This window comes from Ammospiza nelsoni, chromosome 5 (assembly GCF_027579445.1).
Source record: "Ammospiza nelsoni isolate bAmmNel1 chromosome 5, bAmmNel1.pri, whole genome shotgun sequence".
Taxonomy (NCBI): Eukaryota; Metazoa; Chordata; class Aves; order Passeriformes; family Passerellidae; genus Ammospiza; species Ammospiza nelsoni.
The window spans coordinates 42,679,951-42,705,859 of NC_080637.1; the positions used below are offsets into that span (position 1 = coordinate 42,679,951).

Here is a 25,909-nt window from a genome sequence, read left to right on the forward strand (position 1 = left end):
TGTCTAATTAATGTTCTGGAGTGTAGTTAGGGATACAGGTTACTAATTAGCATTTTAACTAGGAGATGCAATCCTGTGCATCCTTAAGTGTTAAATCTACTTTTCATTTTGTGTTCTTGAGGCATGCAAATTTGTGAGCTGAGCTTCTCAGTACTACTGCAAGGTAGGGAAATACCTGTCTCACCACCGGAGAACAAATACAGAGGTAAATGCTTGTGCAACCTCACACGCGAATTCTGCCTGAGCCCAAAAATAATAATAAAAATAAATAAATAAATAGAATCTGAAGATTTCACCATTTCACTTAAGACAGCTCCTGAAATTAAGGGTCTTCATCCATCTGGTAATCTGAAAGTTTAAGCAGGGAGGGGAAGGGGGAGAAGCAGCCCTCTCAGAGTTATTTTAAAAAACCAATTATTTAACCCGTCTCTAGGAAGTTAGAGAAGAAAGTTAAACATGTATTAAGATGGAAAACTCTGAAGAAAGATATTGGCTATCAGTATTCAACTACAACTACTATGCATCTTCTGGCTCCAGAGTTTAGGCCTACATCCAAGAGCAAATAAATCTCCAGCCTCTACAGAGAGGAAGGCTGAAACTGAAATGCCACTTAGAGCACAAGATAGAGATGGTAGAATTGAGGTGAGATAATTCGCTGTCACTGATGGCTTATGAACTGCTCCCAGAAGAACCTAGAGAGGAAAAAGAACCCTTCAGATTCGAATGAAAGTTTTGCCATTTAATGTTTAATTTTTGTTCCTTCTTATATTAGCTAACTCGCATTTCTTCTCACTTGTATGCATTTTAGAAGCCTTGTTTCGCCACCTGAATCCTGATGTTGAAAAAGTTGTTATTCAGTAAATGAGGTCCAATGAAAGCAGAGATTCATAAAGTTCCTTACAGGCTACAAAGAAAATGCATTAAGTGCTCCATGTTCTAACTACATTCATGTCTTCAACATACCGTTTGCTTCCAAATCAGCTTGCTTACTTGAGTATTGCTTGTGCTACAATGCAAGAGATCTATTTTTGTTGACCTGGGTCCATGATTATACAGTTAATTCACTTATTCAATGCAAGTCACTATAAGAGGCATATACTCGAAAATTTACAACAGTTTTCCCTTTTTATCTTAAAACTCCCTCTGTACACGAATGGATGAAGGCACAGGATGTGCAGGCTCACAGCTTTCGCATTTAAGTCTTTTGTTGAAACTGTTCCACCTGTTCTCAGCCCTCTAAGAAAAAAAAGTCTTGAGGACTCCACTTTGTGGAAGAGCTCTATAAAAGCCTGAACGATGATTTTTAAGTACTAAGGAGAAAATGAGAAACGTTAGGTACGTGAATTAGGAAATGTTAATTTCATGCACTTTAGGAACACACACTCACACCCCACAGTAGTAGAAGCAGTAGTAGAGGAAAACACTACATGTGTAGGGGTAGAAATATTTGTTACATCATGGTGCTGGCTGGCGATGGAGGGTTGCCGCCTTAGAGCCCCCTGAATGGTACTTCCACTCTGGAAAGCATTCACTACATCCATCTGCAAGGAATCAGAGATTGTGACAGCTTGCTCAGCAAGAGAGAGAGAGAACAAGAGAAAGGACCATCCCATCTATAACACACAAAAAGTAAAGAAAAAAAGGCACTTTTTAAAAACAGAGCAGATAAACAGGCAAGAGTTGCATTTAAAGCTGAAGAAAACAGAGGGCCCTGAGGGATTACACATCCATCCAAACCCCCTTTTGAAAGTCTCAGTCACACCAGTTAGAACAGCCACCTTAGTCAAAAGTGGAGAAAATTTCCCTCGTAACACCCATTGCATCCTACCTTTTTCAAGACCATACCTGAGTTTGTATCCTGTTTAGGCCCCTAAACCACAAGATCTGACCACGACGCAATTCTCTCTCAGCATGATCAATCTCCTCTACATCTTCTGCTAGTTCTTCTTCAGGAATCTCTTCCTTTTGTGTTCCATGACCAGCTTCTTTAAGGAATTTCAGTCGGCTGGTTGGAATTGTTGAAATCAACTAACAGTGGATGAAATACATAAATCAGGATTATAAGGAATATTCTTTGTTTAACAACAACAACGAAAAAAGAGTAATACCAGTCTTAAGGCTTAACAGATATCCTGCATACAATTTCCAAAGTTGAAAAAACTAAATTACATAGACAGGGTGACTGCATCAGTGTAAAACAATCACTCCAGCTGAATAGCTGCAAAGCAGTGAATATACTTACTATCTCAACCAAGGTGTGAAATTAAACTTGGACTACAAAACAACCTTGCCAGGGACAAAGAATTCCGCATTAACATTACTTGACAATGCCAGGAAGGAGCAGTATGGAAACTACAAAAGCCATTAATCCTGTAGATTGTGCTTGTATCCAAAGCATTTACAGTTTCACCAGTTTGATGAGCATGACTTGTCACCTCAAGTGGGACCTCCATCACTTAAAGTAACCACAATTAATTCAGAAATACAGAAGAGACATTCATTCATTTGTGACCTGGGAGATATCAATCCATTTGCAAGGCAAGTGATGTTTCTGAAATTTTATGTATCTCAAGCTGTTACTTTGCTACTTGGTGTATAGCAATTTATACATCTTAAACAAAAACTACATGTGGTTAAGGGGAGTCATTTTTCAGTATATTATATGTAGCAGATTCAGATAAATTCTAAGACTGCTTTCCTTGATCATTACAAACCTAGAAGAACATTTTTGCAGCTGCAGAGGAAAAAAGTCTGCACCAAAAGCAAGATAAACAGCCCTTTATGCTGAAACTGCTACTATGAATGCTCCCAGCTCACACTTCAGTTTCTATTATTCTCAGAAAATTCAAGCTCTTTGAATTTAATGAGATGCTAGAGCAGCATGAATGGCAGTAGGGAAGCTTTGCCCTTGGAAGATACTTTGGGTCAAAGGTATTTCAAGCCATCTCGATTCTCTCCTAGGAGTCACCTCAGAGTGACACTATTTGATTTTTTTAAATAATTAATTTTCCAGAGAATCTTGTTAAAAAGCTTAGTCACTTTCAGAACATATGTCTATGTATGTATTTACAACTAAAAATCATCCTACCAATTTTAGGGTGAAACATGAAGTGTCTTTTACTTAGTGGAAGGAAAGAAACTGTAATGGAAAACTCTTCATGTGGTATGAAAAGTTTAGACAACTATGTCATTAAATAATAGAAAACTCTGTAGCTCTAAAGTTTCACGTAAATAAGCTTGCTGCTTACAAGCACTGTTGTGCATGCAATAGTAATGACACTCTGGGGGGAGGGGAAAGGAAATAAAAGTCCAAATGTAATGGCTTACTAAGTGGGAAGCCTTTTCAATTATGCCACAATTATGCAAATAACGATTAAAAGAAAGTTGCTCTGAGTTTTGCTGCATTTCTTGCTACTCAGGGAGGTTTTTAAATCAAGAAAATACTGTCAAATTTAGCAATTCTCAATTTTCAAGAAAACTTCTAAGCACCAAGTTAAATATATTTTAACATTAGCATGTTCATTGCATCGTGTATTGTTACCACATTTTCTGGTACTCATATCTGGCTGATAAGAATTTCATATTTAAAAGGTAACTACAGTTTCTTCTAGTTAAAAATTGCTAAACAAAGCAGCCACAGGATCTAGTTATGAAATGTTAACAATTGACCCACTCTGAGGAATATTCAACTAAAGACTTCAATATATCTATTGAACAAGTCAATTGTAATTAATATTTACTGTTAGTCTTCATATATTCATATAGTCCACTTGAAAGATGTGAATGCTAAATACAGTGTGGGTTTTTTTTCCATTTAAAGTATATTGTTGCAAGTAGATATTTGGCATTTTGAAAAATCCTAGTTTACCTGGCCCCAAAGTAGTGTGCCCATGCCCAGGAAAATGGACCACAGCCACTGTTCAATTGAGAGTTCTGAGCAACTGAAAGGCTTTCCACCAAACTGCACAATAATTATCTGTGGAGAAAAACATAATTAAACATGTATCAGTGACCTGTTGCTAGAAAATTCCCTAATGCTTTAAGATCACAACAGACAGCTCTGCAAGAGAACACAAGACTTCCCATCTCATTAAGCATATTCTTTTATTGTCTTAGCAGTTTGAGCAAGTTTCCAAACCTATGCCATATTCTTCCACTTTTCAGTATTTCAAGACCTACCCATTCATTCTTCAAATGTCACACTCATGAAAACTTGCTGACTCCTCAATTTTGCTTGATTTTTTTTTTCCCTTCATTTCACGATTACAGCGTGCATTTGATGCTACGAATGTACAGCGATTACTTTTGCTATGAACACCCCTCTTGGAACTAAGTACAAGAGCCAGAAATTTGTATTAATAGAATTTGTAGATCCATATGACATGAAACATCTCAGAAGTAATTCTACAGGATATTACTATGTATCACATCACTGTTAAATATCAGACTTTAAATCACCACATGTAGTAAATCTTGGGGGAAGGGGGCAGAGAGCTCAAAAGCTAAATTAAATGAGCTCCTACTGCCTCAGCTATTACAACAAGCTGTATGGGCCCTAATGAGCAAGGTATCCCTCTGCATAAGAATTATATGCATGGAAGTCTGCCCTGGAGAATCAACAATTCAAAGCAGCAGGGCAGGCATGAAAAGGAGACAGTATTGACCATTAAGTAGGACACCTGACAGCTGAAAAAGCAAAGAGTATCTTCTGTTTTAACTCCAAATTAAACACTGAGATAAATCAGGAGTGGGAAGGCATTCAGACTGCCAAATTTATAAAGAGAACAAACACAGTGGCAGTCAGGAGTAATTTCTAAATGTTTGGCTTGGTTGCACAACAGTCAATCTGCTTATTCGTAACCCAAAAAATAAGAGCAGTTTCTGAAGAAGTGTCATCTATAAAAATCTAAACCTGAGAGAGTAAGTTCCCTGACTTAATGTGAAGCAGCAGTGCATACATTTCCAATGCCTGAACTGATATAACTTCCATCAACTTCATGAATTATCAAGTCTAAGGAGAAGCTTAATATGTAGGTTATTTGTCCCAAATAACTTAATTCAAAATGAAAATGGGTTCTAAAATTAAGTAGTATACTGATTTGTTTGTTATTTCTTCTGACTAATGAAAGTGAAAGCTATTTAGAGGGTGAAAATAGTTCTTGTAACTATTTACTGTAGATTGTTTTAAATTGGTGTTTCTCAACACCAGCATGTGAACCCAATCAACTGAAGATCATTTAATTTCCTTTGTTGACATGTACTGAGTTAACTAACTAGCTTTGATGAGTTCCCCTATGTGCTGGAACAGAAGATCCCTATACATCATGTTTTTTTCATTTAAAATAGCACCTCTACAATATATACCAGTAGACATCACTGGTTCCTGCACCAGAAAGGTAAAAACTGATAGTCAGATTTCGAAAGCTTATTCACATCCTAATCTCATTAAGAAAATAAAAAGTTGTTGTTTTTCTATAATTGTTTAAATGGACTCTCATTCAGATACACCAGTAGATATTATAAGAAAGATTTAGGGGCAAGGGGTGAATGAACAGATGACACACAACTTCATCTTTTGCCAAGAGATTAGAATACTAGAATAAAACTGAAGAAGCTGAAAATTTGAAAGGTAACTACAATACAACATTCCAGTATTGCCAACTTCAAAGAGGTTTGAAAACGCCATCAAGCTGCACTTACAACTTAATTATTGTGTACTTGACCCTGGAGGTTTTCCACGTTGCAGAAATTAGATCTCTGGCACTAGCTGATTGGCTTTTCCAAGGTAAGCAAGTACACAGTGCACTAAATGCATTTTCCCCCCACTGTCCAAGACTCTGCTTACCTGCACAACAAATGTCCCCAGCACAATGGAACAGAAGATAGCGTTGTTAAAGATTCCTTCAAAAACATTTCTTTCACCGTGAATCTTTCGGGCATTAATTTCATTAAAAAGCTGCATCATCACAAATGTATTAAATACTATAGTATAATGCTCTGAAGGAGGAGCATGCAGAGGTGCATTTCTTCCACTATCGATGTCAAAAATTTTCTCACCTGTATATAAAAGGCATTTATGAACAGCTTGATTAGTGTCTTTACATATACACTACAGCAAAAAAAAAGAGTTTTAAAGAAACACTTCTCTACAACATTCAGCATAACTTTGTAATGCCTCAGTATTCTTACCAGCAAACAGGAGTGTGAAGACCACTACAAGTTGGTAGAATGCATGACCCAAAATGTTCTTCATCATTGTACGAGAAATCAAAGGTTTGTTTCTACCATAAGGCTTCCGCAGCAGAAGAGCTTCAGTGGGTGGCTCTGTTGCCAGGGCAAGAGAAGCTAATGTGTCCATTATGAGATTTACCCACAGCATCTGCACGGCTTTAAGTGGAGAATCCTATAAAAATAGATACATAAACCCTCCAATAGAAGTGCAAAAATTGCAGCTATTAAAGGCATCTATCATACAATATCGGCATGTTCTGAATAGCATTATGATGCTTGGACTACTGTTTAAGTGAGAGTTTGAACTCAAGAATTAATCAATCATGACTCTTTCAACCTTTATTAACTGAAACAATTCCCCACTGGTACGTACTTGTGTTATGCATGCTCCTGTGAAAGCAACAATTACTGCTACTACATTGACAGTAAGTTGGAACTGAAGAAATTTGGAGATGCTGTCATAGACATTTCGTCCCCACATAACTGCTTTAACAATACTGGTGAAGTTGTCGTCTGTAAGGATAATATCAGAAGCTTCTTTAGCTACGTCTGTTCCAGCAATACCCTGAAAGAAAAAGAAAAACATTATGAAATATAACAGGATGCACTGACATTTTATGACAAAAGCTATTATGTCCTTGGTCAGCATTCACTTGGATGCACAACTTCTGAAGGACTCCTTTAACGTAAGCATATAAAGGCCTATTGAAACAAGTTCTACTTGAAAGTCTTGGAAAAATGAAAACAAAGTAATGCTCTCCTTAAAATAAAGACCTTAATATAAATTTGAGGGTTGACAGTAAAGACACATTAAGTTCTCCCAAAGAAATGTTACTGAATCCTGTTCAAGCTGAAGGCCACCAGATGGTGCAGTGCTACAGTTCAAGCTCTACCCTAATTATTTTGTTGTATGGATTCCAGCAGCAGGCAACACATGTGCTTGCAACACAGTAGGATCATAAACATTACCAAAAGCCTTTTGCAGAAGGGCATTAGCATTGAACAGTAGACTATGCAATGTCATTGCATATACATTGCAAAGTAACACGACATTCTTAAATTTTAAGCACTTCTAGTCTCCTACAGTACCCAAACAGCTGTGTTCTGTGTAATGATGCCTGAAGACACCTATTTCAAAAAATCTTAATTTTTCTTTTGGCATTCCAAATCCACTAACTCAGTAGCAAATTTAATGATCCCCACTCTTGATTTATTATTTTGTCAAGGAAATGAGTCACCTGCACAGCTATGTGTTCACCTTAAAAGGTACCTTTAAATATCATATGGTATATTTTAAGTGCTGTTTAGGTAAGCAGTTAGAGAAGATAGTTCCTCACTCTGATGAACACAGGCAGCAACTGCAGGAAACATTCAAAACAGATAAACAAATCTGCCCCTGACAGTGGGAACTACAGAAGCTTTACAAAGATACTTGTTACAAGACTGTTACAGTCTAGAGAACATTTCATATGTAGCTGTCAAATTTTTAAGTTATGTTTTTGAAAAAAGTTCCTTAAGAATGATGTGAAATATCTTTCCTATTTTTTCTCTCAGGAGTAGAATCTGAGTCTGTCCTTCTTTTTCTGCATGTGGTATAGGAGAGTGTGGTCTTCATTTTTTCTTTCCTTTCAACTGCTTTAAGACTACAGTGAGCTGCCATGACCAAAGTGTACCTCTTACATTTAAGATTGAGGAGGAATCCTGTGGCAAAAGGAAGCTTGAGGAATCTGTCTTACTCTGTGTCTTGAAAGAAAGCTGAAACCCACATACTTAAAGCATGTGTCTATACAGTATAGGCACTTAAAGCCAAGACACTGGTTGGCAGCCACATGAAAGGGTAGCTGAGAAAGCCATGTAATCTAACAAATCATCCAGACAAGTGCATACACTATCATCAAATGCTGTTGCTTCAATTGTACTTCAGATGTACAAGATTTGGCCTCCAAAGCCATTCTGAACATCAACATCTGGCAGTCTCTTTCATTATGGTCTTCCTGCTCATGAAACAAGGTTCTTTAATCTGAAGTGATTTGATAAGTCATTGATAAAATACTGAGGATGTAAAAAAAAAATCCTACCATAGCAAATCCAACATCTGCCTTCTTCAAAGCTGGACCATCATTGGTACCATCACCAGTTACTGCTACAACTTGCCTCTGGTCAAAGACAGTGCTGTCAATTATACCTAAAATAAAACGGCATACAAGTGTTATAGTTCTAAATTAGCAACACAGAAAAGACTTAGCCTGAAAGAGAAACCCAGTTTTTGTCATTATCAGTCATAAAACAAAAAAACAAACAAACACAACAGTCACCAAAACCAGTTCTCATTTGCTCCACCTCTCAAGCAGAAAAGAAAAAAATCAGTTGGAAACAACTTCACAGGCATTTCCCATTGTTCAGTCCTATTTTTTTTTCCTAGAAGCACAGGGAAAAATAATCCAACTTTACTTAGAAGCTCAGAGAATTTTTACCTACCTTTTACTAGAGTGTGTTTGTCAGTGGGAGAAGATCTTGCAAGAACACGAAGTTTTGGCCAAATTTTATCTATTCGCTCTTGCTCAATCTGCAGAAAGAGCATTGGTTATATTTTACACAGGTAGGAAACTTAGAGTATCTGTTGCTCTATTCAATGAGAGAGTCAGCATGCTTACCTCTCCTTTTTCATTGCGTATTCTCCTGTTAAAGTCTTTGCCCTCTAAACACAGGAAGTCTTCACCAGGATTCAGAATACCACATTTCAGTGCAATAGCACGAGCAGTGTTGATGTTATCACCAGTGACCATACGTACAGTTATGCCTGCACGTTGACACTTTTTTATTGCATCAGGTACCTGTAAGCAAGGAAAAACCCCACAGGCTTAGAGACTGTGCATTAGATAAATAAATCTAGACTTGTGAGTAAAAGGAATGTTTATGGCTCAGTAAAGGATAACTGTTATTTTAAAATGAAGAGTTCAGTTATAGAACTCTTGTATTTAAAATTTAAATTAAAAAAATTAAGTAGTTTGTTTTCCTAAAAACCACACAAGTTGCAATTCTGGCAAGGGGCTTTGTGCCACTGCTATATCTGTTCCCCTCTCCCCTCCCTCCTGCAATTTTTGAAATACTACAGCATTCAAAATACCACAAAAATCCTCATGACATATTAGGCTGCACTGAGTACTGCCATTTTAGTTATGATTATGTGAAATAAACTACAGCTTATATGCCACTACTTCATCAGTAACTTTTACTGTGAAGTGACAATAGTGCAGATCAGCCCCAACTTTCACGTGCATGTGGCATAAAAGCTTTCACTATTGAAAAACCTTACACCTCAACCACAAGCCATACTCCCTGCCCTCAGTTCTCAGGTGACAAGCTCACCTCTCTCCATTTCCCATGAGAAACTGGTAACAAGTACAATGGCTAATCTTTTCCAAACCAGAAGTCCTAATACTCCAAGTGGTAAAAAAATAACAAGTTGTTTCATTTACTGAGATCCTGCACAGTAAGTACCTTAAGTTATTAGTTTGTACAGAGCTTCAGTAACACAGCATAAGTGACATTAAGCAGTTTTAATCTGCTTTTATAGCTCCATTAACTTTCTCTTTAAGAAATTAGATTTTCATTTATTAACTATGCTTAAGGCATACAATAGCAGTTCAGTTCCTTGTACTCTGCATGATGAAAAACATGAATCCCGTGTAACAGAATCACTGCAGTTTAGCTGGTGACCCTACCTCAGGTCTCACAGGATCTTCAATCCCAACCACAGCAATGCATGTCAGACCAGTAACGATATCATTTTCATTGTCCCACTCTGGCTCAGGCTCCCCTGCTGGGAAGTCCCTGAATGCCAGGCAGATGGTTCTGAGACCTTCAGAGGCCATGGGCTCAATTACAGTTTTCACAATATCATCGCGGTCCCTAGGTCTAAATACCTTTGGTTCTCCATTAGCACTCAGTATTTTGAAGCACCTGGAAAGAAAGGTTTAAAGAGTTATCAAATTTTAACCAGAAGTTCAACTCACTCTTCATCTTATCAGTCAAGTCCAGTAAGTTTCTATAAACTGTGTTTTTGCTAGACCCTAACACACAGGCACAAAAATCCACTAGTGGTATCTCTCTAAGGCAATCCTCTCCAAATGCACTTTTTTCAGTTGCAAAACATACTTTCTGTAGAAAGTTCAACTGAGCCAGTCATCCTAGGATGAAAGTATTGCCCGACGAATTTCACAGACAAACATCAGTTACCTCCCAGCAGTATCCATTTCTCCATTGTATGTAAACACACTGGTGTCTGCACTGGTTGAGGAAATCCAGTTTCATGCTCAGCAAAATAATCCCACCTTGTTAACAGCAATACAGTCTCAGAAGTAAACACACTTTCAGAACACTCATGAGGTGGTTGAACAGTTGCAAGCATTAAATTTACAGCACTATAAGCAAGCTTAGGTACTGCTACCCTTACGAACAAAAAGGTTTGCAGCCTTTCCCCTTCCCCCCCAGTCTAAGTGCAGAGAATTCAGAGACCATCTGGTATGTGAGCCAATGTGAAATATTAAAAGCAAATATTGAAACTTATTTAAATGTTTGTATAGGAGACTGGATTCACCACCATGCACTCTAACATTTCAATACTTGCTCTCCTAATTATGTTTCTTCATGCCAAAGATGCCATTGCTTTCATGGACAGCACATATACTTTAAGAATATTGATGCCATGAATATAACATTACTAATGATTTGAATAAGAAATTAAATCTTGCTTGTGTGGTCTTTACAAAGTTTTGCCATAAATTAACACTATTATCCATTAGTTTTACAAATTAGTACTACTACAGCACTGGGAAAAAAATTGAATTCAATACTTTCATTAAATATCAAGTTCAGACCTTGCAGACCAGCAAAGATGACAAGTGTTACAGTTAAGTGTACAGTCCAAAGATTTAGGGAATTCCCTAAAAGTTTCCACCTCATACAGAAAATTAAAATGAAGCAGTCTCTTAGAGCTTCAAAATTCATATCATAACTGAAATTCAAAGTCTATGTGAATTTTCTGATTTTACTTATCGGTTCAAATGTCAGCAATCATTAAGGATATCTAGTGTTAGCTGTAATCATAAGGCTGGTGACAAATTCAAACATTTCAATATGACTAAATACACATAAATACATTCCATGCAAAACCACACTGGAACTCACTTCAAATATTTGACTTAGTGATAAGGAAAAGAAAAAAAAAATGCTCTACATGCAAAAGCTTCTGCATTTCTTGTACACTTACTAGTGACTCAGTTGTGCCTTATAAATGTTCATGTTTAAGGTTCAGTATTCAAGTGTAGTTACATATGTTAAAATAGAGAGAGCAGCATAACTGGCAAACCAGATTACAGGTACTGCATAGGAAGCAGATTATGATGGCTAAATCTTTGTCCAATCCAGTGCATACTCTGAAGTAGTTTTCTATTTGAACACTATTCCTATAATATCCAAATCAGTCTAGGTTTTCTTGTTCTTTGCCAAATGCCCTTATTATCTATTTTGTTATTTCAGTTACTAAGTCAAGTGGACCACGTGAGTCTGGGATGACTGAGTTCTAGCAACTTCTACACTTCAGTTGTCCAATATTATAAGTTACAAAATACTTCAGAAGGTGGAAGTAATGTGAATATAGGCACATCTATTCATTTATAAGGTTTTGATAAGCTACACAAAAAAAAAAAATTAAGTTTCATATCAAGAACAAGAGTCCTTTAAAGATTAACATTTTGTTCTCAGCAAAAAGCTGAGGAGAAGGAAGAGCTCATATTTTTTCTTTAGTATATTAGTACCTTCCCAGGTAATGATTTGGGGAGCTATTAACAAGCAAAAAAGTAAATTTAACTGATTAATATAGTCTATGTGCTACTCAGACTAGAAACACTTTGACATCAGAACCAAAACAGGCCTGGCTACCAATTGCTGTTCCTAGAGAACATGATACATACACGTGTGACATCTCTCCTCACCTAGTTAGGAGTTACCACAGCTGACTTCACACCTATAAAGGTTTATCCCAGTGGTACCTAATCACTCACTAAGTCTAATCTCATCCTAATAAATCCTTTCTAGGTGGGCAGATGGATAAGGAAGCAATTGCTTTGTCACATTAAAACCCCTCAAGTTGCTCAAACATTCAAGTTCAACCTCCTGTTACAATGATCAACAGCAAGTTGTATAGTCTAAGCAATAATATGCTAAAAGTAATCGCTTTTCAAAGGCACAAGCTCTTCCTGGAATTTAGGCATACCAACTATTGGGACTTTACTATAAGGCAGGTGAGCATTTTGATCAACCACACCTAAAAGTAAAATAGTGTAACTAAAGCATGACCACCATCTCTTTCTCTTTTCTTTTGTTTTGAGGGGTAGGGCTGGGGTGTTTGAAGTAAAGTAATAAACATGCTAATGGCCCATCTTACTGCAGAAAGTCAAACAACAGGAGAACAGGAGGAGACAGGCTGTGAAGCTGTAGTCACAAGGGTACAGGAATGCTGCCCTTATCTGTGACTGGAGAGACAAGTATTCCACGGACTATGTTGTTTAGCATGTCAGTCTCTCCACCTATCACAACATAAAGCAAAAGTTAAGTGCTGAATCACAGTAATAGTTGTTCTTACTTTTTAAGAACTATCTCAGAGGCACCTTTACTGAATATCCGGAAACTGCCATCAGAGTTTTTCAACACGGTACTCATCGATTTTCTAACAGAATTGAAGGTGTACACTTTGTACAAATCCTCTTCTGGTATCTCATTCCTTACATCCTGATAATCACGTTTTAAATCCAAGAGTAATCCCAGCAAGGCACATTCAGTTTTATTTCCAACATGACGTGGTAGGCCACCTTCCTTTTCAGGAGGCTGCAAGAACAAGAACCACCACTGATTAGGTTAACTTATAAACCACTGAAGCACAGCACTTAAAACACAAGGAAGGACAAGCTTAGTTCTGGGATGGGGAGGTTTTCTTTTTCAGTAATTACTTAATAAATTCCTATGAGTCATAATCTAAAGTCATATGCTGCTTTTTAAAAGTAACTTCTGTACCTATTTAGGATCTTTCAATTCTTCAGAAATCACCAATTAAGTTTGTATCAATCCCAGCATGACCTTTCTAAAGGACATTTTCCATTACTTTAAATATTTATCTGATCAATTGAGTATAGACCCTGAACAATTGTTTTGGATTTTAAAAGTACAGATAAGTTCACATATACTGACTTCAGCAAGCTAAATGGAATTATTTCTGCTACATTAAAGTATTCTCCCCTGTAATAATTCTTCAATGACTTAGACTATGACCACATCACCTGTTAGCCTTCTTCTGAACAAACTAAGTCTTTAAGCTTCTTAAGTCTCACTACAAGTTCTGTTTTCCAGGCCATGGCCTATTTAACTGGAAAGAGTTCAGAAACAAGTTTCCAATCCTTTAATACCAGAAAAAGTTTCTTATCTCAGCAATGCGGGTTCTGCACATGCTAGTCCTATAAGTAAAGAAGTATTTATCTCAAAATATTTGAGTTTGTATATGCATAACACCACAGCATTTTTGAAGCAAAACATGGAGAAGCACTTACTTCATCTGACATGTCTCAGGTGGCTAGAGCTGAACTACATTAATCATAAGTCAGTGGTCCATTTTCATTGTTCAGAGCTGCAAGATTTTGGATTTGGCTACACTGAATACTCACACTTTGAAAACATTCACTTTAATGTGCAGTTTAAGACATCTAGTTCTGGGTGCCCTAGTATGAGAGGTATCAACATCCAGGAGTAAGTGCATCCATGGCACACAAAGATATTACAGAGATAATACATATATGAGGATGAGCTGAAAGGGTGTTCAGTCAGGACAAGACAACACTCAGGGAGAGAAATTTTTCGGTGTGCATTGAATGCCTGAATAAGGCACATGGCTGGAACAATGCTAAGGACTGTCTAGCCAGACCTTCCTAGTGATGCCCAGTGAAAGAACAGGCAATGGATACAAACCGAAGATTTTTAAACTCCATTTCAAGATAAGGAAACACCTTTTACTCTAAGGGTGATAATATACTTGATCAGGCTGCCCAAAAGGTTGCAAAGTCTCCATCCTTTGAGATTGTTAAACCCTGAGTGAGTGCCCTGAGCAGTGTGCTCTAGCTGACTTCACTTTGATCAGGAGGAGCGGATCAGAGGTTCTCTCAAGAGGTCCCTTTCAGCCCTCTGTGATTCTGCAAAGCAGCCTAACTCTACCACAGTGGATGTAATTCAGTTAAAATTGTAGTAATAAGGGACTAGGTCAGTTTACAAATAGCTACCTTGTTCTTGGTATAGAAAGAGCTTTAGAAAACACTGTGAAACTCCTCATGTGCTGTAACTCATTATAGAATTTCCATCTTGTTTTAGAGAAATCGGTGCTGTCATACTTTATGTACTGCCTCAAGTACTGCTATTGTGGAAATTCTTGCAGACATACCATTTTTATTGGTCGATAAGTAGCTTTTGAACTGAGTTTTCACTGCTATTTGTGTACAAAGCATCCATAGGGGAGGCTTCTGCAAAATCTTGAAATGCATTTACTAAATTTTACTTATTATTTTTACTGCCTGAAGAATGTAAAGTATTCGACATGTTGGAATAACTACAGTAAGGAAGCTATGTTTAGAGTTTTAGAAAATAATGCATATAAAATGTTAAAATAATCCACTATGTAAAATGTGTAACAGTCAATTAGTCTTTAATTTCAAAACATTTTGCAAGTTTCAAATAAGATTTTGGCAAATATGTTACACTTCTAAAGCTTACGAACTTATACAGCAGCATCTGGAATAAAAATCCATCAAAATCCTTACCTGTAGTTACATTTTTTCATTATATTTTATGTAGTAATGTACGACTCTTAAATATTAATTGTTTAATATTTATTTTCAAGTAGTGCTCAAATCCAGGCAAGACACTCTTCAAGTGGCGTAAACAGCCCCACTTATAAAAACAAACAACTGTGAACTTGAAAGGAAATTATCTTAAGATGTTATCTTTGAATTATCAGTTCTAACTGAAATAAGCTATTTTTTCCATTAAATTTCAAATGAATGGTTGAGCAGTTTACAGCAGGTACAGAATACCCTACCCTATATTATGCCACACATTTACACTGAAACTGCCTCTGGCCATCAGACAATTGGCATCTTTTGAGGAAATTACTCAGTTATCTTGATTGGAATTAAGAAATCCACTTACCAGTATTTTGGAAGTATAAGCACAATTAACAGAAATTCCTGTCACAAGATAAGCCATAGTTTTCTCTGGAATAGCTTCTGGTTCTGGAATTTTTTTATAATGTTTTTCATTGATGTAGGCTTGGACCACTGTCATTCTGTTCATAGTCAATGTTCCCGTTTTATCTGAGCAAATGGCTGTGGCATTGCCCATAGTTTCACATGCATCCAGATGTCTCACCAAGTTATTATCTTTCATCATTTTCTAAGGAAATAAAAGCAGTTAACAGCAATCCATGACCATTACTTGACTTTAGAAATTCTCATTTATGGGATCCAGCCTTACACAGCACTTTCAGAAAACACTCAGACATTAAGTCATCTGGCATATTTCAGAGGAAGAACTTGCAGCTGCCTCTTTCTGTATAGATTTCCCCAAGTCCATTATGTCACAGTAAACTTCATTTTGAACAAGGTACATAAATACAATCTTAATCTCCTGTACCTGCATGTCACACTAACTATTGATACTATTCAGATTGTTGGGAGAAAACAGTTTATAACAATATTTAGAAATTGAGAAGAGGTAAAGTTTGAACTTTACCAGATACAACAATTAAAAAATGTTTCTGCTTACAAGAAAAGTCTAATGCAGCTTATTTGATATATCTGAAGATCAGATAATTTGTATTTCAAAGATCCTGGATTCAGACTTATAATCAAAGTGGAACCTCATGTTTTAACTAAAATAGTGAGGGCTACATGAGTTTCCTAGATTAAATATCACTTTAAATTCTTTCCTTAACAGCCTTTAAGGGTTTTCACCTCTAAGCAGATGAATTTCAAATTATACAATAAGGCCACTACTACTAAGTGCTGCAAGTTATGAATTTAGAACACAGCCTAAGCACCCATCATCTTTACAATTCGATTTTAGATAAATAATCAGTCTCAGCATGCTGATGCAGTAAGAAAATTAAGAACACAAAGAATTAAGTTAAAAAACATGCGGTATAGTAAGCAGAAAAAAAATGCTTTACACTATTTAGTCTTCAAAAAAAATCAATCTAGAAACTTTCATAGCAATTGTTTAACACATCAGCTAGGTAGAAGTTCACATTTACAGAAAACTCTAAGACATCTGTTTATTATAAGCAAATGCTACAATGCTACATACTGAATCAATTTATCTTTAGCTGGTGACAACAGGCTGGCAATGCTTACTGGTCTTGTCAGTGTGTATTCATTCAGAGATGAAGAAAAGTATTGCAGGAGAATTCTCATGCAGTTCAGAAAACAAGAAAAGCTTCTTCCCAGTCTAACATATGTATATATACATATTTAACAGCTGATGAATATGCCCACCTACCTTAAAAAAATCTATTTGCCCTCTACCTACTTACCTTAACAGAGTAAGCCAGAGATATAGTGACTGCAAGTGGAAGACCTTCTGGTACTGCCACCACCAAGACTGTAACTCCAATAATGAAGAACTTCACAAAATATTGAATATAAATTGGGGTACATTCAGCAAGCCAAGGTCTCTTCTGAACCCAGAAGGTATCAATTACAAAATATAACACAAGGATAATGACTGTGATTGCAGACATCAACAAACCTTGTTAAAAAGAGAATAAACAGTTTTAAGAAATTATCTCACATATTTGGCAATACAGACTGTAGATACATGCAAATACTTCTGCCCTTATACAAGCTGGATTAGAACTAAGGTTTCAAACAGGCAAGTCAAAACGTGGAGGCAGTTCTCAGAGGTGTTCCCGCTTCCAATGCAGTATTTCCTCATGCATTTCACCTAGAAGTACCTAGAAATCTTTTTTTCTCCAATTTAATTGAAAAGCATGGAGCTAATTAGTAACAGGACAGACCAATATGTAAAGTCAATTGACTAAGCAGAACAAGAAGTGAAAAAATTCAGCAGGCCTTCACCAATTTTATGCTGACTGATTCAGTAGAGTGCTTCAGTGCAGTCTCGAAGCAGGAGGACAGGCAAATCCATGCATGAAGTAGATGAGTATTAAGGCTGTGTGGGGAACTACAATGGGTCAAAAGGTACATAAAGGAACACAACACCTCTTGGAAGATATGAAAAAAAATCTTTGATGAGGACAGTAGTTTACAGTACACATATAATGGAATTTGTTTATCTCACTAAAAAATTAATATCACCATACACAACTGCAGAGTGCTACAGCTAAAAGTTTCATTGCTCCATTTCAAGCTGTAAGTGTCTAATGACCCAGATGCTAAAGTCAGCCCTTCTTGAGCCATGATGAGCTGGGCTAGAAGTCTTGAAATTCCTTCGAGCCTAAACCTTTCAACAATTCTACATGGAATATCCTGAAATATTTGAATTAAACCACTATAGACTAGATAACATAGCCTAAATTTTATACTGAACGTCACTGTTGTTTTAGCCTACTTTCAAGCAGAAAATCTACAAAAGATTTTGACAAGGCAGCTGAATATAAGCTGATAGATAAGTAGGAAGTCAGTAAGGCATATGTATTAACAAGGCATATGTTAAGTGGAAAATTCTAAGCCCCTGAAAGTACTAGAGAATCTCGTTGACTGTAGCACATTTTCCAGGCTTCACTCAACTTACAGTTCTCTTGGTACATTGCTAAATGCTGTATCTAACCTAAAAAGATCTTTCATAACAGTTGTCCAATGTTATGAAGCTGGAATTTTCCCTCCTAGAAGCTGGCACTTGAAAGCCTGACTCTATTTAAACTAAGGAAAAATAAAAGCCATCCACATGACAGAGCCTGAGAGGCCATTGGCCTACTCAGGCACAGCAGCATACCTACATGCATTAGAATTTTGCACTTAAGTAGCCAGCCTTGAGTGGTTTGATTATTTTATCTCCTCACAAACTATGCATGTTCCAACTTTTTTTAACATGACATCAACATAAGGAGAGTACTGAGACATTGTACCTGCTTTGCCAATCTGAACTGCAAGCTTTGTGAGTTTGCCTTGGAGAACTGACTTCTCCTTCTTTGGCAAGTTTGCTTTCTTCTTGTCTTTCTCATCTCCATCTCCACCATCCTCACTTTTCAGTGGCTGCATTTCCATGGCTGCACCATCCTGAGCTTTAGCTAGAAGTTAAGATGAAAAAAAAGTTTAGTCATTAGTGAGTCTCTCAAATCAAGGATACCTAAAAAGCTTAATGCCCAGGTCCACTAAATACACGAGCACTGAGAATTATCTTGTATCCAGAGAGGCCACACTACACATGAATGTTTAAATAAGTGTATTGTGTACAGCTGATAGAATACCAGGTTCAGCGAAACATTTGTTTTGGGCAGATTCACTTATGCCATCCTTACCATAAACACTTTGGATATAAGTATTCAATATGCATTTTATAGGGAAGTCTGTATTCATCTACACTCTTAGAAAACAGAGATTGCAAGAAAGAATCAGAGAACCTGCATTTACCTTTGTTACGGTTTTCAACAGCTCCATCTTGCTTTTTACCTGTCAGAGAGGGAAACAAGTTGTGTTTTAGGCTGGCTGTGCAGAATTCATTATTTTATGTTTTTATATAACTACATTACTCTGCTAAAAAAGAAACTGCATTAAAAAAAAAAAGTAAAACATGTAAGTCAGTTTACAGAAACAGCTCATGGCACTTTTTGGACTTTACTTTTCACATACAAGACTGCTGCAGTGTTCATCTGCCATGGTTAAGTTTGCACATTGTTAAGTTTGCACAAATTACTGATATTGACACTTATGGCTTGTGAGGAAGATGTTAGGATGTCTTCACAAAACGCATCCTGATGTGTTTTTCTAGGAAAGATATTTATGACAATTCAGTGATTCTGGTGGCCTCCATCTTGCTGTATTCTTCCAATACTTGCCACCAGAATCTGACTACATCTGTAAATAAACTGCAGGGTCTCACTTTGAGAATCAGTGCTTTTGTACAACATTGCAGAAGCTACTGTGGTATAAAATATTCATAAATCCATAGCAAAGCTTAGTGGAGGTACAGCACTGGATTACTATTTACACAAACATAACCATAAATCTGCAGGCAATGTACCAAACATGACGGTGAGAACAGCTCAAGTTCATAATAAAATATCACTCCTACCTGTGTTCAGAAATGGGGCTCAACAAGAGATCATAAAGAAGGGCAGCGAAATAATGAAAGAATTTAACAAGTGAAATATTAAAGGTTGGACGACTAACACATCATGTGTTGTTTTGGGGGAGCTTAGAAAGTGACAAGCTTTATTTCTAAGTAGAGAAAGCAAGGGTTATAATTACTGTTTGTGATAAACTGAAATGAAAGCACAAAATTGAGCAATTTAGAACAAAACCCAAACATTTTCAGAATTACTGGTAATTCACCAAGTCTTTGGCCTTAGGTTATGTAGACCAAAATTTACAAGAATACTCAAGTAGAAGAAAATCAAATTATCAACCAGCCTGTCTGGCATGACATTTAATATCTCCACTACACAATTATTGTAGACACACTCTGATTTCTACACATAAGATTTCTCCCAGCGTTCTCACAACAGCTTAACAGGAAAAAAATAAAGGCATGTTCACTTTCTCTGGAAGATGCCACCTCAGACTTCTTAAGAATTCATCATTGTTTCCTGACTTTGTACCTCTTCTTCCCTGGTTCCTCTCTTCCTCTTTCAGGAGCGAAGTTCTATATTTGAATTACTTGCAACTGCTTGTACATACATTTGCTTTCACTCTGAACTGTGCCATACACAGCCAGCTAAATATAGTCCCTTTAATCTCCTTAACATTCACAGAGAAGTTAATTTAGTTTAACCTGAATTTTATCAAGGAGAATCTTATTAGGCACCTAACTTAAGGGAAGGAGGAACCTATCTATCTTGGGAGACAAAAAAACCCCACTAGTGTTTGGGTCCCAGGATACACCAAAACACTGCTTGTCAAGAGGCTTCTGCTTTTAGAATAATAAACACTGGCAGAATATTAATAAAAGCTATAATCCACTCCATATCTCCTGTAGCAGCTGGTACTGTTATTTGTTTCCTTCTCCTTCCTCTGTAAGGGGAAGGCACACGATGGCAACTGCTTCACACTAATGACTGCAAGTGTTGCAGGTCAGCTTTTACTTTTTGCTGTCATGCTTGAGCTTGAAGCTAACTTAGAACTTTCAATTCTTCTTGTAATAATTTTTCTAACTTGTAAAGGAACTCACTAGTTTTTTTTCAAGTTTCAAGAAGGGTAAGAATCGTAAAGTATTTGTGGGTTACGACAAGACAAAAAAAACTTCAATCTCAATTCCTGCACAGAGCACACATTTTAGCAATTGCCTATTGAGTTTGAAAGTCTCTGAGAATCTTAAACACATTTCTGTGTGAATTTTCCATTATTGTCTTGTATCCCTCTGATAAAAAGATCACTTATAAGTATGACTAGATACTTATGAGCTTGAACTTCATAATAACTTGTTTTCCATAAACAAGTATTTGCTATTAGACATCAATGCATCTTGAAGTTACACAAGATGAGAGTTTCACTATTTATACATGTTATGTATGGCTGGTTAGCAATTGCAAACTTCCCAGACTCTGACTGATCAATGGGATCTGAAGTTTAACTAAATTCCATGTGACAATATTTAGTAGCAGTGGTGCACTCTCAGGTCACTGGACCCAAGGTGTTTTTCCTGTGAAACCTACAGAAGGTATGAGATTTTTAAAAGCTTTCTGGCTTTGGATGACATGTTTTTATCCAGTAATATTCAAAAGTTCACCACCATCCCCACTCCCCCACCAAGGCATTTTATGATTACTATGCCTACTTTTCTTTTCCTTCTTTTCTTTTTCCTTCTCCTTCTCCTCTTCATCTCCTCCAGCCCCAAGTAAAGTAAAGATGATTCCAGTCTGAGAGTTCACACCTACAGCAGTAACCACCATTCTTCCAGAGCCTTCCATCACATGTGTACCTGAAAGATTGAATCAGGATTTCCATTGAGATGTGAGCAGGGCACACAAGTACTTTGAGGAAATTAGCTTTCAACCCTGACTTTGACAAAACTCTGAGCTGTGTATATGTACCACTGGCCTCCCCTAAAGCTTTAGCTGCTAAAGATATCTGGAAAGTAAACCCATAAGCAACTACACAAAATGTTTGTCAGTTTTATTGGTCTGATTGCTCCAAAAAAGTTCTGTACTTTGTGGACTGGTTTGGGATAGTTCAGGGAGACAACCTGGATAAAAAACCAATTTGCTAGTTTTAACCACAAAATTTTAAATAACCACCATACCGCAGAAACAACCTACTTTATTCAAAAATTGTCAAATGCTACACACCTGACAGCAGCATAGGATCTCTGTCCAGAGATTTCTTAACATGATCAGATTCCCCAGTCAGCGAGCTTTCGTCAATTTTGAGGTCATTTCCTTGGATGAGTACACCATCAGCCGGTAAAAGGTCACCTACGAGAGATCACTGGGTTTGTTGACTGCAGTTCCTTTTTTAAAAATAAAAGAAAGTTCAACTTTAAAAATATGTTTACCATATTTCACTTGTGCAATATCTCCAACAATTATGTCAGCTACTGGTATTTGGATGACTTGGCCACCTCTGATGACTGTGAATTTCTGTTCTTGTTCAATACGGCTCTGCAATCCCCGAAATTGTTTCTCTTTACTCCAGTCATTGAAAGCTGTTACTAATACCACACAAACTACAGAGAGGAGGATTGCTGCTCCTTCAATCCAACCTGCTTCAGATTCCTCCTCTTCTTCACCAACATTTACTGATCCACATACTGCAGAAAACAGGTTTTAGATTTAAGAAAGTTCACAAAGATATTTCAACAAAGAAAGCTTTGGAAAACAAAAAACTTACAGCTGGTAAATATTTTCCATGCTAGCCTTCTTAGCAATTTCACCTGTATTTCCATAAGGGTAATACACAAAGAAGATAAAGAACCCAAAAGCTAGAGCAACTTGAGGAAGTTAAACCACGTTACTTATCTGAACACAAGAGAAGTCTACATAGAGAAAGTTTCCTGCCCTTATTTTGTTAAATGATGGCATAAGAATGCCAGACTGGTAAACAACATTCTGCTTTGTCAACATATCCAACTTTACATTTGTCTAAACAAACCAGATATCACAGCAAAAATTCAGTTAAATGAAGTCACAATCCCTTTATTTTCTGTTCAGAAGTATAAATATAGCCTCATTTCTTAAATTATAAAGTTACCAGGGTCGTATCACAAATTAAAGAAAATTTTAGACTTGCTGACTCCTTAAAGAAAGCCCATGACTGCAAATCAAACTGCTTAAATATTTGAGGCAAAGCTAAAAAAAACCCCACTCGCACAGAGACTGAATTTCAAACAATTTCTTGTTCCTGCTGCTTGCAATTTACCTTTGGTCAGAATAACACCAGATCATGACCAAGGAAATCTCATGTTGCCCTTTTAAGGCAAGCTAGACTTTTAGCAATGTGCTCTCAATAAGGAACAATAAGCTGCTTTTCCACTGACTTACTGTCTCCCATCAGATTTACAGTACAGGCATGTTGAACCAGAAAAGTCAGTAGTATAATAATAGTAGATACCTACTTTTCAAGAAGTTTACTTACATGATTCATTTCCTCCTGGAGGCTGGTAAAAAGAAAGGCCCAAGGATACTACGGCTGCAATTTCTAATATAATTAGTGTAACGTCCTGTAGTGCTTCCCATACTAACTGAAGAAATGTTTTTGGCTTTTTAGGAGGTATAAAGTTCTTCCCAAAAACTGCTTCTCTCCTTTCTATATCTGCTGGATTTCCACTTAAACCTATTTAACAATAAGACAAAGTTAGTGATACTTACACACATTTCACCCTCACATTAGAAGTGACTGAAGTTTCCCACTCATGGAATCAAGTCCCACTCCACATTTCAGTAACAAAACCAAAAAAGCCACATCTCAAACATAATTATGGAAGTAATACCATTAAATCAGAGTCACTATAGAAAGCCAGCTATATTTCACAATTCTCACCTTGCCAAAATAAAGCTGATGGTCTACCTTCTTAATATGTCACTTAATATGACATAGGAACGGAGTAATAATAACAGACATACCTTTGTTCAAAGTAAACAAGTTTGCAAGACAAGCTCATTAGTAGAGTTACTACTATTGAGACTGAGTAGCACCATAAAGCTTTAGCAAGACCACAGCCCGTGAAGGCAGCTCTGGTTCCCAGTGTAGGGATTCTGTATTCAGACACAACATCCTAGGATCCTAAAAGTAACGTAACATTTATAATGAGATGTTTATTATAATTAAAAAGGTAACTATTATAATTATTTTATTTCCATAATAATTATTATATAAAATACTATTTTAAATGGTTGAAGCTCTCTGCAGGCACCATGTGAAAAGATGCAATCACTTTTATGATGCTGCTTCCACCTGGAATGGTGGTAGTTATTTGTTCTTCTGAAGCTTCACTTTCTATCTCCTCTCACACAGAGAGCCCATGTTTAGCACTACGCTGGGTCTGTCACCTCAGTTTTGTACCCATCTTCTTTCTTACATGGCATATTTTAGTCCTCCTCTGTCTCAATTCTAGTACCATCCTTAAGGGACACTAGCAGACAAGAGTGAGGGGCCTACATGAAAGCTACAGCATGTTTCACGAGCTTGCCAAGATCTTAAAAATAAAGGTATACCAAGTATTTTCAGTGCAAGGTCATGCACTCAAGGTCTTCTGTGAGCGCATCTCCTGGTTACTCCTCTAAAAATTTCAAGCTGACTAACCCACCATTCAGAATTAAGCTCATTTTTCAAAACAAAATTGCTAAACTTCAGAGCAAAGGTCTGGGTACTTCAATCATATTGACCCCAAGGTTATGATTAGCACCAGCTCAAAGACAATTATTTTCTTAGTAGGAATTTTTTAGTAGCTAACCCAGCTGCTTAGTGATAAATGCATTGCAAACATGCTAGGTAATAAATAAGAACAGCAGCCACTGCAGCTGGCTTTCACAATAAGGGGGGTTTTTAACATCTCTAACAGACATTTCTGAGAATCATCACATATTTCAAGACACTTTGAAAAGGTTACTGAACTGCAAAGCTCAATTCTGAGTGCTAACAACTGCTATGGAACCACTTAACTGAAAAGCAAACTATATGCAGATCTCTTCAAAAGAGAAATTAATTAAACATACTCTGTGTATATGATATATTATATTTATTCTAACAGTCTTCAATTCACTCTGAATTCATGTATTTGAAGGTTTAATAGAAAGGAGAAATTGTACTCATTAGCCATAACCTTACATTTCTTGCAGCTCAAGCTTTAAGGTGCTTACTTTCACTTCAACTCAAAGAGCACTGCAAGACTATTTTCAAAATCAAGCTATACATTACAGGATCTACAGAAACTCAGGACAGTGTGGGCATTCCAAAACACTGGGCCATATTGCTATTTTGCAGAAGATACTACTTCTCTATTCCTTTAACATGGGCAGAGTTTGGAAATTTATTTACATAATATTAGCAACATCACCCTCTTCCTCCCTTTCCAGGGTACCACAGTGCAGAACATCAGAAGTATACAACAAAGGTCCTTGAAAAATGAAAAGTGGTTCCAAATGAGGCTATATAAAGTCAAGCTACTATCAGAACCACTTAGTGAAGATTAGTAAATAAGCCTAGCAAAGATAAAAAGCATTTGTATTTTTAGTATACACTATAATACACCATGCATCATTACTGAACTTGCTACATTTACCAGACAGGTGGTAATTTCGCAGTTCACAACCTACAGTCCTGAGATCAAAACTACTGCCATTGTATTCTTAATTATGTGTCCTAACAAGGGCAATTTATGTTATTTGGGGTTAAGTTTGAAAAATATTAGCCAAGGGACTAGTTAATGCTTCATATTCAAATTTTAGTAGAAATATCTATATCTGTCCAGAATATTAGACAGACTTTTGCTACTAAAGATAGGTCAAACATTCATTTTGCACATTTGCGTATATGTAAGCAGTAAAGTCTGCTCAGTGTCCTTTTTTTAAGTAATACTGGTAAAGGATTGTTCGAATTTCTAATTTCAAATCAGATAAGTTTGATCCAAATTCTGCCTGAAAATAGATGTTGTCTTACATTGTCAACAACTTCACAGCAAGAAACAGAACAAGCTGGACTCATCCAGTGTGTACCATGTCAGAACTACCTGTACTTTTCCTGTGAAGCCCCTGGCAATTACATAGTGGTAAGAGTGTCATGTCATAGAGAAAGCATCTGATAGGAAAAAGTGTCCTAGGGTTTTGCAGGTATACACAGGAGGTTTAAGAGAGCCAGTATTAGTGTAACAGGTAACAGTTTTCTGTAAGATCTTCCCTAGACTTTTTTCTGTTAGTATTGTCTCCCTTTCTACACCTACGGTTAGAATTTGACAAAAGCAGCGACCT

At 36.8% G+C, this 25,909-nt stretch overlaps 1 protein-coding gene across 5 annotated transcripts in view; it reads right to left on the reverse strand.

Moving 5' to 3' along the window:
• Positions 1-25,909, reverse strand: part of ATP2B1 (ATPase plasma membrane Ca2+ transporting 1) — a 58,764-nt gene that overhangs the window by 4,189 nt on the left and 28,666 nt on the right. For 3 of the 5 annotated variants that reach the window (XM_059473432.1, XM_059473430.1, XM_059473429.1), the window contains exons 3-21: positions 23,079-23,276; positions 22,000-22,254; positions 21,794-21,919; positions 21,283-21,426; positions 18,921-18,959; positions 18,416-18,577; positions 16,862-17,076; positions 15,481-15,723; positions 12,878-13,119; positions 9,957-10,194; positions 8,886-9,065; positions 8,710-8,797; positions 8,310-8,416; positions 6,605-6,796; positions 6,190-6,403; positions 5,846-6,057; positions 3,869-3,976; positions 1,846-2,028; positions 1,455-1,541 (exon numbers count right to left, since the gene is read on the reverse strand). In XM_059473432.1, coding sequence (XP_059329415.1) covers positions 1,455-1,541; positions 1,846-2,028; positions 3,869-3,976; positions 5,846-6,057; positions 6,190-6,403; positions 6,605-6,796; positions 8,310-8,416; positions 8,710-8,797; positions 8,886-9,065; positions 9,957-10,194; positions 12,878-13,119; positions 15,481-15,723; positions 16,862-17,076; positions 18,416-18,577; positions 18,921-18,959; positions 21,283-21,426; positions 21,794-21,919; positions 22,000-22,254; positions 23,079-23,276 — 3,233 coding nt within the window. Of the gene's footprint in view, positions 1-1,389; positions 1,542-1,845; positions 2,029-3,868; positions 3,977-5,845; positions 6,058-6,189; positions 6,404-6,604; positions 6,797-8,309; positions 8,417-8,709; positions 8,798-8,885; positions 9,066-9,956; positions 10,195-12,877; positions 13,120-15,480; positions 15,724-16,861; positions 17,077-18,415; positions 18,578-18,920; positions 18,960-21,282; positions 21,427-21,793; positions 21,920-21,999; positions 22,255-23,078; positions 23,277-25,909 lie in introns of all 5 variants that reach the window. The other 2 variants (XM_059473434.1, XM_059473433.1) reach the window with 2 other exon arrangements.